This window comes from Staurois parvus, unplaced genomic scaffold (genome assembly GCF_062004578.1).
Source record: "Staurois parvus isolate SC_StPar_1 unplaced genomic scaffold, SC_StPar_1.0 ptg003792l, whole genome shotgun sequence".
NCBI lineage: Eukaryota > Metazoa > Chordata > Amphibia > Anura > Ranidae > Staurois > Staurois parvus.
In genome coordinates, this window is record NW_028321588.1 from 15841 (window position 1) to 31013 (window position 15173).

At 61.1% G+C, this 15173-nt stretch overlaps 1 protein-coding gene across 1 annotated transcript in view; it reads right to left on the bottom strand.

Annotated features, from left to right (window-relative positions):
* Nucleotides 1-14415, bottom strand: part of TMEM269 (transmembrane protein 269) — a 25000-nt gene extending 10585 nt beyond the window's left edge. The window contains 2 exon segments of the mRNA XM_089668070.1: nt 3924-3985; nt 14288-14415. Coding sequence (XP_089524196.1) covers nt 3924-3985; nt 14288-14379 — 154 coding nt within the window. The 5' untranslated portion in view covers nt 14380-14415.
* Nucleotides 14416-15173: the final 758 nt, after the last annotated feature.

The following is a 15173-nucleotide window of genomic DNA, read 5'->3' on the forward strand; positions in this document are numbered from 1 at the left end:
GTGTCCGGACCGGAAGCGGGGGAAAGTGTCCAGACCGGAAGGGGGGGGGGGAAGTGTCCGGACTGGAAGGGGGGGGAAGTGTCCGGACTGGAAGGGGGGGGGAGTGTCCGGACTGGAAGGGGGGGGAGTGTCCGGACTGGAAGGGGGGGAGTGTCCGGACTGGAAGGGGGGGGAGTGTCCGGACTGGAAGGGGGGGAAGTGTCCGGACTGGAAGGGGGGGGAGTGTCCGGACTGGAAGGGGGGGGGGAGTGTCCGGACTGGAAGGGGGGAAAGTGTCCGGACTGGAAGGGGGGGGGAAGTGTCCGGACTGGAAGGGGGGGGAGTGTCCGGACTGGAAGGGGGGGGAAGTGTCCGGACTGGAAGGGGGGGGGAAGTGTCCGGACTGGAAGGGGAGGGAGTGTCCGGACTGGAAGGGGGGGGAGTGTCCGGACTGGAAGGGGGGGGAGCGTCCGGACTGGAAGGGGCGGGGGAAAGTGTCCAGACTGGAAGGGGGGGGGGGAAGTGTCCGGACTGGAAGGGGGGGGGGGAAAGTGTCCGGACTGGAAGGGGGGGGGGAAAGTGTCCAGACTGGAAGGGGGGGAAAGTGTCCGGACCGGAAGGGGGGGGGAAAGTGTCTGGACTGGAAGGGGGTGAAAGTGTCCGGACCGGAAGGGGGGGAGAAAGTGTCTGGACTGGAAGGGGGGGAAAGTGTCCGGACTGGAAGGGGGGGAAGTGTCCGGACCGGAAGGGGGGGAAAGTGTCCGGACCGGAAGGGGGGGAAAGTGTCCGGACTGGAAGGGGGGGAAGTGTCCGGACTGGAAGGGGGGGGGAGTGTCCGGACTGGAAGGGGGGGAAGTGTCCGGACTGGAAGGGGGGGGGGAGTGTCCGGACTGGAAGGGGGGGAAAGTGTCCGGACTGGAAGGGGGGGGGAAGTGTCCGGACTGGAAGGGGGGGGAGTGTCCGGACTGGAAGGGGGGGGAAGTGTCCGGACTGGAAGGGGGGGGGAAGTGTCCGGACTGGAAGGGGAGGGAGTGTCCGGACTGGAAGGGGGGGGAGTGTCCGGACTGGAAGGGGGGGGAGTGTCCGGACTGGAAGGGGGGGGGAGTGTCCGGACTGGAAGGGGGGGGGGGAAGCGTCCGGACTGGAAGGGGGGGAAGCGTCCGGACTGGAAGGGGGGGAAAGCGTCCGGACTGGAAGGGGGGAAAGTGTCCGGACTGGAAGGGGGGGGGGAAGTGTCCGGACTGGAAGGGGGGGGAGTGTCCGGACTGGAAGGGGGGGAAGTGTCCGGACTGGAAGGGGGGGGAGTGTCCGGACTGGAAGGGGGGGAAGTGTCCGGACTGGAAGGGGGGGGAGTGTCCGGACTGGAAGGGGGGGAAGTGTCCGGACTGGAAGGGGGGGGGGGGAGTGTCCGGACTGGAAGGGGGGGAAAGTGTCCGGACTGGAAGGGGGGGGGAAGTGTCCGGACTGGAAGGGGGGGGAGTGTCCGGACTGGAAGGGGGGGGAAGTGTCCGGACTGGAAGGGGGGGGGAAGTGTCCGGACTGGAAGGGGAGGGAGTGTCCGGACTGGAAGGGGGGGGAGTGTCCGGACTGGAAGGGGGGGAAAGTGTCTGGACTGGAAGGGGGTGAAAGTGTCCGGACCGGAAGGGGGGGAGAAAGTGTCTGGACTGGAAGGGGGGGAGAAAGTGTCTGGACCGGAAGGGGGGGGGAAAGTGTCCGGACTGGAAGGGGGGGGGAGTGTCCGGACTGGAAGGGGGGGAAGTGTCCGGACTGGAAGGGGGGGAAAGTGTCCGGACCGGAAGGGGGGGAAAGTGTCCGGACCGGAAGCGGGGGAAAGTGTCCGGACCGGAAGGGGGGGAAGTGTCCGGACTGGAAGGGGGGGGAGTGTCCGGACTGGAAGGGGGGGAAAGTGTCCGGACTGGAAGGGGGGGAGTGTCCGGACTGGAAGGGGGGGGGGGAGTGTCCGGACTGGAAGGGGGGGAAAGTGTCCGGACTGGAAGGGGGGGGGAAGTGTCCGGACTGGAAGGGGGGGGAGTGTCCGGACTGGAAGGGGGGGGAAGTGTCCGGACTGGAAGGGGGGGGGAAGTGTCCGGACTGGAAGGGGAGGGAGTGTCCGGACTGGAAGGGGGGGAGTGTCCGGACTGGAAGGGGGGGGAGTGTCCGGACTGGAAGGGGGGGGAAGTGTCCGGACTGGAAGGGGGGGGAGTGTCCGGACTGGAAGGGGGGGGGGGGGAAGCGTCCGGACTGGAAGGGGGGGAAGCGTCCGGACTGGAAGGGGGGGAAAGTGTCCGGACTGGAAGGGGGGAAAGTGTCCGGACTGGAAGGGGGGAAAGTGTCCGGACTGGAAGGGGGGGGGGAAGTGTCCGGACTGGAAGGGGGGGGGGGGAAGTGTCCGGACTGGAAGGGGGGGGAGTGTCTGGACTGGAAGGGGGGGAAGTGTCCGGACTGGAAGGGGGGGGAGTGTCCGGACTGGAAGGGGGGGGAGTGTCCGGACTGGAAGGGGGGGGAGTGTCCGGACTGGAAGGGGGGGGAGTGTCCGGACTGGAAGGGGGGGGAGTGTCCGGACTGGAAGGGGGGGGAAGTGTCCGGACTGGAAGGGGGGGGAGTGTCCGGACTGGAAGGGGGGGGGGGAAGTGTCCGGACTGGAAGGGGGGGGAAGTGTCCGGACTGGAAGGGGGGGGGGTGTCCGGACTGGAAGGGGGGGGGGTGTCCGGACTGGAAGGGGGGGAGTGTCCGGACTGGAAGGGGGGAAAAGCGTCCGGACTGGAAGAAGGGAAAGTGTCCGGACTGGAAGGGGGGGGAAGTGTCCGGATTGGAAGGGGGGGGAAGTGTCTGGACTGGAAGGGGGGGGGGGGAGTGTCCGGACTGGAAGGGGGGGGGGGGGGAAGTGTCCGGACTGGAAGGCGGTGAAATACGATTGGTTCCGTTCTGTTTCTGTGCTGTTTTTGCTGTTTTTGTTTCATTCTATATATTTATACTTTGTATATAAATGTTTTTATGATGTTTGTTTGTGAGATTTAATAACCAAAGCTTGACACATCTCGGGGCCCCTCCAGACACGGGGGGCCACAGTAAAGCTCTCTCTCCGATCCGGATCCTGATAATAGAAGAGAGATCCTCTGTAGTGTAATACAATTTATTATAAATGAAGCACAAAATCTCCGATCGCCCCGCCCACTTGTCAGTACATCATCAGCTATGGGTGTACCTCTGCATGGGTTTCAGGTGTGCCAAGATGGCGTCCACGCCGGAACTACGTCACCTACGCGTTGCGTCACATTACTCAGGTGACTTCCTCAGGGTGCGATGTGTGAGTGCCGCCATTGAGGGGATTTCCTATGGATACCATCCAGTGATGAGTTGCTGCCTGTGAAGGATCCTGGGGTGACCCTAAAGGTGCGCCGGCCCCGCGGGGCGCAGGACGGAGGTGAGGGGGGCAATCTAGACATTTGAAGAATTCACCGTCGGTGAGAACATTCACCTCGTCACCCGCAGGAATCTGTTCCGTGGATCACGTCGTTAGATTGGTTGGACTTTTTATTGCATTTATATTCGACATTATTTATATTGCGGCCTGTGATTGGGCGTTCATATCCCTCAGGACAGATCCAGGAAGTGATCCCATTGGACAGATAACAGGGATCATGTTTCTACGGGATCTCTCTCCCGGGATCCGCCCCAGGAAGGGGTGTGGCCGGTGAATGTCGATACATTGTTTCTAATTCTCCTAAACTCGGAGTGATTGGTCTGATGACGAGAACTCGGCTTCCAGATCCTCCAATCAGCCCAGAAACAGGTAACACAGACAGTTCTCATTTCAGGGATTTGCGCCCACTTCCTGTTGTGTCTCCCGGACAGGAAGTGAAGGGAAATCCCCCCAGTGGGACGGGTTTGCACCCCTCATTGCTCCCCTCTGGCCATGTATGGGCTCACCAGTGTCCTCTCACCTGATGGCGGCAGCTGCATCAGCATCTCCAGGCGTCCAGCAGGCGGCGCTGTCCCGGGGTGTCTGTGGGGGAGGGGGGGGTTAATGATGGTGATGGGTGGAGATGTCGCCGCCACACGCCGTCACGTCACACAATGGACAAAAGACCTGAGAAGTACATATGACAGGAAAGCTTTGTCTCTGCTGAAGAACCCATCCCCCGTCCTGCATCCTACTGGGGGGGTTACCCTCTGGGCCCCCCCAAGCCAGCAATGTGCCGGGACCCTCAGACATGGAGGCAGCCATTGGTTCTTGCTGCTGTCCATCCTGGAACAAGGGGACGGGGCTGAGCCGTGCTGTGTGTGGCAATGGACACACAGAGCCCAACTCGGGATCGAGCCGGCCGACTGTCCCTGTAGCTGGCTATGGGGGGGGGGGACTCAGTGGGGGGGGGGGGGGTAGGAGTGCCAGCGGGGGGCCCCAGAAGAGGAGAATCGGGGCCACTCTCTGCAAAACACCCCACTAACAGCGAGAATCGTCCGGTGCCATCGCCCCACTAACAGCGACAATCGTCCGGTGCCATCGCCCCCCTAACAGCGACAATCGTCCGGTGCCATCGCCCCACTAACAGCGAGAATCGTCCGGTGCCATCGCCCCACTAACAGCGAGAATCGTCCGGTGCCATCGCCCCACTAACAGCGAGAATCGTCCGGTGCCATCGCCCCACTAACAGCGACAATCGTCCGGTGCCATCGCCCCACTAACAGCGAGAATCGTCCGGTGCCATCGCCCCACTAACAGCGAGAATCGTCCGGTGCCATCGCCCCACTAACAGCGAGAATCGTCCGGTGCCATCGCCCCACTAACAGCGACAATCGTCCGGTGCCATCGCCCCACTAACAGCGACAATCGTCCGGTGCCATCGCCCCACTAACAGCGAGAATCGTCCGGTGCCATCGCCCCACTAACAGCGAGAATCGTCCGGTGCCATCGCCCCGCTAACAGAGAGAATCGTCCGGTGCCATCGCCCCGCTAACAGAGAGAATCGTCCGGTGCCATCGCCCCACTAACAGCGACAATCGTCCGGTGCCATCGCCCCACTAACAGCGAGAATCGCCCGGTGCCATCGCCCCACTAACAGCGACAATCGTCCGGTGCCATCGCCCCACTAACAGCGAGAATCGTCCGGTGCCATCGCCCCACTAACAGTGAGAATCGTCCGGTGCCATCGCCCCACTAACAGAGAGAATCGTCCGGTGCCATCGCCCCACTAACAGAGAGAATCGTCCGGTGCCATCGCCCCACTAACAGAGAGAATCGTCCGGTGCCATCGCCCCACTAACAGAGAGAATCGTCCGATGCCATCACCCCACTAACGGAGAATCGTCCGGTGCCATCGCCCCACTAACAGCGAGAATCGTCCGGTGCCATCGCCCCACTAACAGCGAGAATCGTCCGGTGCCATCGCCCCACTAACAGAGAGAATCGTCCGGTGCCATCGCCCCACTTACAGCGAGAATCGTCCGGTGCCATCGCCCCACTAACAGAGAGAATCGTCCGGTGCCATCGCCCCACTAACAGCGACAATCGTCCGGTGCCATCGCCCCGCTAACAGAGAGAATCGTCCGGTGCCATCGCCCCACTAACAGCGAGAATCGTCCGGTGCCATCGCCCCACTAACAGAGAGAATCGTCCGGTGCCATCGCCCCACTAACAGCGAGAATCGTCCGGTGCCATCGCCCCACTAACAGAGAGAATCGTCCGGTGCCATCGCCCCGCTAACAGAGAGAATCGTCCGGTGCCATCGCCCCGCTAACAGAGAGAATCGTCCGGTGCCATCGCCCCACTAACAGAGAGAATCGTCCGATGCCATCGCCCCACTAACAGCGAGAATCGTCCGGTGCCATCGCCCCACTAACAGCGAGAATCGTCCGGTGCCATCGCCCCACTAACAGAGAGAATCGTCCGGTGCCATCGCCCCACTAACAGAGAGAATCGTCCGGTGCCATCGCCCCACTAACAGCGAGAATCGCCCGGTGCCATCGCCCCACTAACAGCGAGAATCGTCCGGTGCCATCGCCCCACTAACAGCGAGAATCGTCCGGTGCCATCGCCCCACTAACAGAGAGAATCGCCCGGTGCCATCGCCCCACTAACAGAGAGAATCGTCTGGTGCCATCGCCCCACTAACAGTGAGAATCGCCCGGTGCCATCGCCCCCCTAACAGAGAGAATCGTCCGGTGCCATCGCCCCACTAACAGCGAGAATCGCCCGGTGCCATCGCCCCACTAACAGCGAGAATCGTCCGGTGCCATCGCCCCACTAACAGAGAGAATCGTCCGGTGCCATCGCCCCACTAACAGAGAATCGTCCGATGCCATCGCCCCACTAACAGCGAGAATCGTCCGGTGCCATCGCCCCCCTAACAGAGAGAATCGTCCGGTGCCATCGCCCCACTAACAGAGAGAATCGTCCGGTGCCATCGCCCCACTTACAGCGAGAATCGTCCGATGCCATCGCCCCACTAACAGCGAGAATCGTCCGGTGCCATCGCCCCACTAACAGCGAGAATCGTCCGGTGCCATCGCCCCCCTAACAGCGAGAATCGCCCGGTGCCATCGCCCCACTAACAGCGAGAATCGTCCGGTGCCATCGCCCCACTAACAGTGAGAATCGTCCGGTGCCATCGCCCCACTAACAGAGAGAATCGTCCGGTGCCATCGCCCCACTAACAGCGAGAATCGTCCGGTGCCATCGCCCCACTAACAGTGAGAATCGTCCGGTGCCATCGCCCCACTAACAGAGAGAATCGTCCGATGCCATCGCCCCACTAACAGAGAGAATCGTCCGGTGCCATCGCCCCACTAACAGAGAGAATCGTCCGGTGCCATCGCCCCACTTACAGCGAGAATCGTCCGATGCCATCGCCCCACTAACAGAGAGAATCGCCCGGTGCCATCGCCCCACTAACAGAGAATTGTCCGGTGCCATCGCCCCAGTAACAGCGAGAATCGTCCGGTGCCATCACCCCACTAACAGCGAGAATCGCCCGGTGCCATCGCCCCACTAACAGCGAGAATCGTCCGGTGCCATCGCCCCACTAACAGAGAGAATCGTCCGGTGCCATCGCCCCACTAACAGCGAGAATCGTCCGGTGCCATCGCCCCACTAACAGCGAGAATCGTCCGGTGCCATCGCCCCACTAACAGCGAGAATCGTCCGGTGCCATCGCCCCACTAACAGAGAGAATCGTCCGGTGCCATCGCCCCACTAACAGCGAGAATCGTCCGGTGCCATCGCCCCACTAACAGCGAGAATCGCCCGGTGCCATCGCCCCACTAACAGAGAGAATCCTCCGGTGCCATCGCCCCACTAACAGAGAGAATCGTCCGGTGCCATCGCCCCACTAACAGAGAGAATCCTCCGGTGCCATCGCCCCACTAACAGCGAGAATCGTCCGGTGCCATCGCCCCACTAACAGAGAGAATCGTCCGATGCCATCGCCCCACTAACAGAGAGAATCGTCCGGTGCCATCGCCCCACTAACAGAGAGAATCGTCCGATGCCATCGCCCCACTAACAGCGAGAATCGTCCGGTGCCATCGCCCCACTAACAGCGAGAATCGTCCGGTGCCATCGCCCCCCTAACAGCGAGAATCGCCCGGTGCCATCGCCCCACTAACAGCGAGAATCGTCCGGTGCCATCGCCCCACTAACAGTGAGAATCGTCCGGTGCCATCGCCCCACTAACAGAGAGAATCGTCCGGTGCCATCGCCCCACTAACAGCGAGAATCGTCCGGTGCCATCGCCCCACTAACAGTGAGAATCGTCCGGTGCCATCGCCCCACTAACAGAGAGAATCGTCCGATGCCATCGCCCCACTAACAGAGAGAATCGCCCGGTGCCATCGCCCCACTAACAGAGAGAATCGTCCGGTGCCATCGCCCCCCTAACAGTGAGAATCGTCCGGTGCCATCGCCCCACTAACAGAGAGAATCGTCCGATGCCATCGCCCCACTAACAGCGAGAATCGTCCGGTGCCATCGCCCCACTAACAGAGAGAATCGTCCGGTGCCATCGCCCCCCTAACAGCGAGAATCGCCCGGTGCCATCGCCCCACTAACAGCGAGAATCGTCCGGTGCCATCGCCCCACTAACAGTGAGAATCGTCCGGTGCCATCGCCCCACTAACAGAGAGAATCGTCCGGTGCCATCGCCCCACTAACAGCGAGAATCGTCCGGTGCCATCGCCCCACTAACAGTGAGAATCGTCCGGTGCCATCGCCCCACTAACAGAGAGAATCGTCCGATGCCATCGCCCCACTAACAGAGAGAATCGCCCGGTGCCATCGCCCCACTAACAGAGAATTGTCCGGTGCCATCGCCCCAGTAACAGCGAGAATCGTCCGGTGCCATCACCCCACTAACAGCGAGAATCGCCCGGTGCCATCGCCCCACTAACAGCGAGAATCGTCCGGTGCCATCGCCCCACTAACAGAGAGAATCGTCCGGTGCCATCGCCCCACTAACAGCGAGAATCGTCCGGTGCCATCGCCCCACTAACAGCGAGAATCGTCCGGTGCCATCGCCCCACTAACAGCGAGAATCGTCCGGTGCCATCGCCCCGCTAACAGAGAGAATCGTCCGGTGCCATCGCCCCGCTAACAGAGAGAATCGTCCGGTGCCATCGCCCCACTAACAGCGACAATCGTCCGGTGCCATCGCCCCACTAACAGCGAGAATCGCCCGGTGCCATCGCCCCACTAACAGCGACAATCGTCCGGTGCCATCGCCCCACTAACAGCGAGAATCGTCCGGTGCCATCGCCCCACTAACAGTGAGAATCGTCCGGTGCCATCGCCCCACTAACAGAGAGAATCGTCCGGTGCCATCGCCCCACTAACAGAGAGAATCGTCCGGTGCCATCGCCCCACTAACAGAGAGAATCGTCCGGTGCCATCGCCCCACTAACAGAGAGAATCGTCCGATGCCATCACCCCACTAACGGAGAATCGTCCGGTGCCATCGCCCCACTAACAGCGAGAATCGTCCGGTGCCATCGCCCCACTAACAGCGAGAATCGTCCGGTGCCATCGCCCCACTAACAGAGAGAATCGTCCGGTGCCATCGCCCCACTTACAGCGAGAATCGTCCGGTGCCATCGCCCCACTAACAGAGAGAATCGTCCGGTGCCATCGCCCCACTAACAGCGACAATCGTCCGGTGCCATCGCCCCGCTAACAGAGAGAATCGTCCGGTGCCATCGCCCCACTAACAGCGAGAATCGTCCGGTGCCATCGCCCCACTAACAGAGAGAATCGTCCGGTGCCATCGCCCCACTAACAGCGAGAATCGTCCGGTGCCATCGCCCCACTAACAGAGAGAATCGTCCGGTGCCATCGCCCCGCTAACAGAGAGAATCGTCCGGTGCCATCGCCCCGCTAACAGAGAGAATCGTCCGGTGCCATCGCCCCACTAACAGAGAGAATCGTCCGATGCCATCGCCCCACTAACAGCGAGAATCGTCCGGTGCCATCGCCCCACTAACAGCGAGAATCGTCCGGTGCCATCGCCCCACTAACAGAGAGAATCGTCCGGTGCCATCGCCCCACTAACAGAGAGAATCGTCCGGTGCCATCGCCCCACTAACAGCGAGAATCGCCCGGTGCCATCGCCCCACTAACAGCGAGAATCGTCCGGTGCCATCGCCCCACTAACAGCGAGAATCGTCCGGTGCCATCGCCCCACTAACAGAGAGAATCGCCCGGTGCCATCGCCCCACTAACAGAGAGAATCGTCTGGTGCCATCGCCCCACTAACAGTGAGAATCGCCCGGTGCCATCGCCCCCCTAACAGAGAGAATCGTCCGGTGCCATCGCCCCACTAACAGCGAGAATCGCCCGGTGCCATCGCCCCACTAACAGCGAGAATCGTCCGGTGCCATCGCCCCACTAACAGAGAGAATCGTCCGGTGCCATCGCCCCACTAACAGAGAATCGTCCGATGCCATCGCCCCACTAACAGCGAGAATCGTCCGGTGCCATCGCCCCCCTAACAGAGAGAATCGTCCGGTGCCATCGCCCCACTAACAGAGAGAATCGTCCGGTGCCATCGCCCCACTTACAGCGAGAATCGTCCGATGCCATCGCCCCACTAACAGCGAGAATCGTCCGGTGCCATCGCCCCACTAACAGCGAGAATCGTCCGGTGCCATCGCCCCCCTAACAGCGAGAATCGCCCGGTGCCATCGCCCCACTAACAGCGAGAATCGTCCGGTGCCATCGCCCCACTAACAGTGAGAATCGTCCGGTGCCATCGCCCCACTAACAGAGAGAATCGTCCGGTGCCATCGCCCCACTAACAGCGAGAATCGTCCGGTGCCATCGCCCCACTAACAGTGAGAATCGTCCGGTGCCATCGCCCCACTAACAGAGAGAATCGTCCGATGCCATCGCCCCACTAACAGAGAGAATCGTCCGGTGCCATCGCCCCACTAACAGAGAGAATCGTCCGGTGCCATCGCCCCACTTACAGCGAGAATCGTCCGATGCCATCGCCCCACTAACAGAGAGAATCGCCCGGTGCCATCGCCCCACTAACAGAGAATTGTCCGGTGCCATCGCCCCAGTAACAGCGAGAATCGTCCGGTGCCATCACCCCACTAACAGCGAGAATCGCCCGGTGCCATCGCCCCACTAACAGCGAGAATCGTCCGGTGCCATCGCCCCACTAACAGAGAGAATCGTCCGGTGCCATCGCCCCACTAACAGCGAGAATCGTCCGGTGCCATCGCCCCACTAACAGCGAGAATCGTCCGGTGCCATCGCCCCACTAACAGCGAGAATCGTCCGGTGCCATCGCCCCACTAACAGAGAGAATCGTCCGGTGCCATCGCCCCACTAACAGCGAGAATCGTCCGGTGCCATCGCCCCACTAACAGCGAGAATCGCCCGGTGCCATCGCCCCACTAACAGAGAGAATCCTCCGGTGCCATCGCCCCACTAACAGAGAGAATCGTCCGGTGCCATCGCCCCACTAACAGAGAGAATCCTCCGGTGCCATCGCCCCACTAACAGCGAGAATCGTCCGGTGCCATCGCCCCACTAACAGAGAGAATCGTCCGATGCCATCGCCCCACTAACAGAGAGAATCGTCCGGTGCCATCGCCCCACTAACAGAGAGAATCGTCCGATGCCATCGCCCCACTAACAGCGAGAATCGTCCGGTGCCATCGCCCCCCTAACAGCGAGAATCGCCCGGTGCCATCGCCCCACTAACAGCGAGAATCGTCCGGTGCCATCGCCCCACTAACAGTGAGAATCGTCCGGTGCCATCGCCCCACTAACAGAGAGAATCGTCCGGTGCCATCGCCCCACTAACAGCGAGAATCGTCCGGTGCCATCGCCCCACTAACAGTGAGAATCGTCCGGTGCCATCGCCCCACTAACAGAGAGAATCGTCCGATGCCATCGCCCCACTAACAGAGAGAATCGCCCGGTGCCATCGCCCCACTAACAGAGAGAATCGTCCGGTGCCATCGCCCCCCTAACAGTGAGAATCGTCCGGTGCCATCGCCCCACTAACAGAGAGAATCGTCCGATGCCATCGCCCCACTAACAGCGAGAATCGTCCGGTGCCATCGCCCCACTAACAGAGAGAATCGTCCGGTGCCATCGCCCCCCTAACAGCGAGAATCGCCCGGTGCCATCGCCCCACTAACAGCGAGAATCGTCCGGTGCCATCGCCCCACTAACAGTGAGAATCGTCCGGTGCCATCGCCCCACTAACAGAGAGAATCGTCCGGTGCCATCGCCCCACTAACAGCGAGAATCGTCCGGTGCCATCGCCCCACTAACAGTGAGAATCGTCCGGTGCCATCGCCCCACTAACAGAGAGAATCGTCCGATGCCATCGCCCCACTAACAGAGAGAATCGCCCGGTGCCATCGCCCCACTAACAGAGAATTGTCCGGTGCCATCGCCCCAGTAACAGCGAGAATCGTCCGGTGCCATCACCCCACTAACAGCGAGAATCGCCCGGTGCCATCGCCCCACTAACAGCGAGAATCGTCCGGTGCCATCGCCCCACTAACAGAGAGAATCGTCCGGTGCCATCGCCCCACTAACAGCGAGAATCGTCCGGTGCCATCGCCCCACTAACAGCGAGAATCGTCCGGTGCCATCGCCCCACTAACAGCGAGAATCGTCCGGTGCCATCGCCCCACTAACAGAGAGAATCGTCCGGTGCCATCGCCCCACTAACAGCGAGAATCGTCCGGTGCCATCGCCCCACTAACAGCGAGAATCGCCCGGTGCCATCGCCCCACTAACAGAGAGAATCCTCCGGTGCCATCGCCCCACTAACAGAGAGAATCGTCCGGTGCCATCGCCCCACTAACAGAGAGAATCCTCCGGTGCCATCGCCCCACTAACAGCGAGAATCGTCCGGTGCCATCGCCCCACTAACAGAGAGAATCGTCCGATGCCATCGCCCCACTAACAGAGAGAATCGTCCGGTGCCATCGCCCCACTAACAGAGAGAATCGTCCGATGCCATCGCCCCACTAACAGCGAGAATCGTCCGGTGCCATCGCCCCACTGACAGAGAGAATCGTCCGATGCCATCGCCCCACTAACAGCGAGAATCGTCCGGTGCCATCGCCCCACTAACAGCGAGAATCGTCCGGTGCCATCGCCCCACTAACAGCGAGAATCGTCCGGTGCCATCGCCCCCCTAACAGCGAGAATCGCCCGGTGCCATCGCCCCACTAACAGCGAGAATCGTCCGGTGCCATCGCCCCACTAACAGTGAGAATCGTCCGGTGCCATCGCCCCACTAACAGAGAGAATCGTCCGGTGCCATCGCCCCACTAACAGCGAGAATCGTCCGGTGCCATCGCCCCACTAACAGTGAGAATCGTCCGGTGCCATCGCCCCACTAACAGAGAGAATCGTCCGATGCCATCGCCCCACTAACAGAGAGAATCGCCCGGTGCCATCGCCCCACTAACAGAGAGAATCGTCCGGTGCCATCGCCCCACTAACAGAGAGAATCCTCCGGTGCCATCGCCCCCCTAACAGTGAGAATCGTCCGGTGCCATCGCCCCACTAACAGAGAGAATCGTCCGGTGCCATCGCCCCACTAACAGTGAGAATCGTCCGGTGCCATCGCCCCACTGACAGTGAGAATCGTCCGGTGCCATCGCCCCACTAACAGAGAGAATCGTCCGGTGCCATCGCCCCACTAACAGAGAGAATCGTCCGGTGCCATCGCCCCACTAACAGAAAGAATCGTCCGATGCCATCGCCCCGCTAACAGAGAGAATCGTCCGATGCCATCGCCCCACTAACAGCGAGAATCGTCCGGTGCCATCGCCCCACTAACAGAGAGAATCGTCCGGTGCCATCGCCCCACTAACAGAGAGAATCGTCCGATGCCATCGCCCCACTAACAGCGAGAATCGTCCGGTGCCATCGCCCCACTAACAGCGAGAATCGTCCGGTGCTATCGCCCCACTAACAGCGAGAATCGTCCGGTGCCATCGCCCCACTAACAGCGAGAATCGTCCGGTGCCATCGCCCCACTAACAGCGAGAATCGTCCGGTGCCATCGCCCCACTAACAGAGAGAATCGTCCGGTGCCATCGCCCCACTAACAGAGAGAATCGTCCGGTGCCATCGCCCCACTAACAGAGAATCGTCCGGTGCCATCGCCCCACTAACAGCGAGAATCGTCCGGTGCCATCGCCCCACTAACAGAGAGAATCGTCCGGTGCCATCGCCCCACTAACAGAGAGAATCGTCCGGTGCCATCGCCCCACTAACAGAGAGAATCGTCCGGTGCCATCGCCCCACTAACAGAGAGAATCGTCCGGTGCCATCGCCCCACTAACAGCGAGAATCGTCCGGTGCCATCGCCCCACTAACAGAGAGAATCGTCCGGTGCCATCGCCCCACTAACAGAGAGAATCGTCCGATGCCATCGCCCCACTAACAGCGAGAATCGTCCGATGCCATCGCCCCACTAACAGAGAGAATCGTCCGGTGCCATCGCCCCACTAACAGCGAGAATCGTCCGGTGCCATCGCCCCACTAACAGCGAGAATCGCCCGGTGCCATCGCCCCACTAACAGAGAGAATCGTCCGGTGCCATCGCCCCACTAACAGCGAGAATCGTCCGGTGCCATCGCCCCACTAACAGCGAGAATCGTCCGGTGCCATCGCCCCGCTAAGGCTGGTCACACATTATACAATTTTGGGAGAATTTGGGGTTTAGATTTACCAATAACCATAAAATTCGAGGTGAAACCGAACAATCCTTCCAGTTGCAGCCAATCAGGCCGGCCTCCACTACGGAGCTGAAGGGAAATCTAAAGGAAATTGTACCGTGTATGGGCAGCGAACATCCGCCGATTATTCTTGGGTCCGATTTTCGAGCTGGATGGACAGGAGTCTCCTGGCGGGGGAGTCGCCCCCATCCATACATGCAGCTGTTGGCCCGGAGCCCCCCCCCCCCCGGATTTCACACAACATTCACACCTCGTACCACAAACCCCTCCCATTGGCTGCAGAATGAAAAGGAACACTTACTTGGGGGACGTTCTTCTTCTTTTTGAGGCTGGTGGATCTCCTCCTTGGGGGGGGGGATCAGATCTCCTCCCTGGGGGGGTAATATGTCCTCCCTGGGGGGGGGGGTCAGATCTCCTCCCTGGGGGGGGGGGGGTAAGTTGTCCTCCCTGGGGGGGGGGGGGGTCAGATCTCCTCCCTGGGGAGGGGGGTAAGTTGTCCTCCTTGGGGGGCTCAGATCTCCACCCTGGGGGGGGGGGGGTAATTTGTCCTCTTTGGGGGGGGTCAGATCTCCTCCCTGGGGCGGTAAGTTCTCCTCCCAGGGTGGGGGGGGGTAAGTTATCCTCCCGGGGAGTCAGCACTGTGAGGGGCTTCAACTGACAGCAGATTTTAGCCTTGTGTTGCCTGGAGAGAAACCCAGAAGACAATGGTCCAGGGGCCCCGCGACACTGCGAGGGGCGATGTTGGGGCCCCGGGTGTGGGACCAAAGGCAACGTACACTGTCCTATGTCTCTGGGGTCCTATGACTCTGGGGATGGAGAGGGGGTCCTATGTCTCTGGGGTCCTATGACTCTGGGGTCCTATGTCTCTGGGGATGGAGAGGGGGTCCTATGACTCTGGGGTCCTATGACTCTGGGGTCCTATGACTCTGGGGATGGAGAGGGGGTCCTATGTCTCTGGGGTCCTATGACTCTGGGGTCCTATG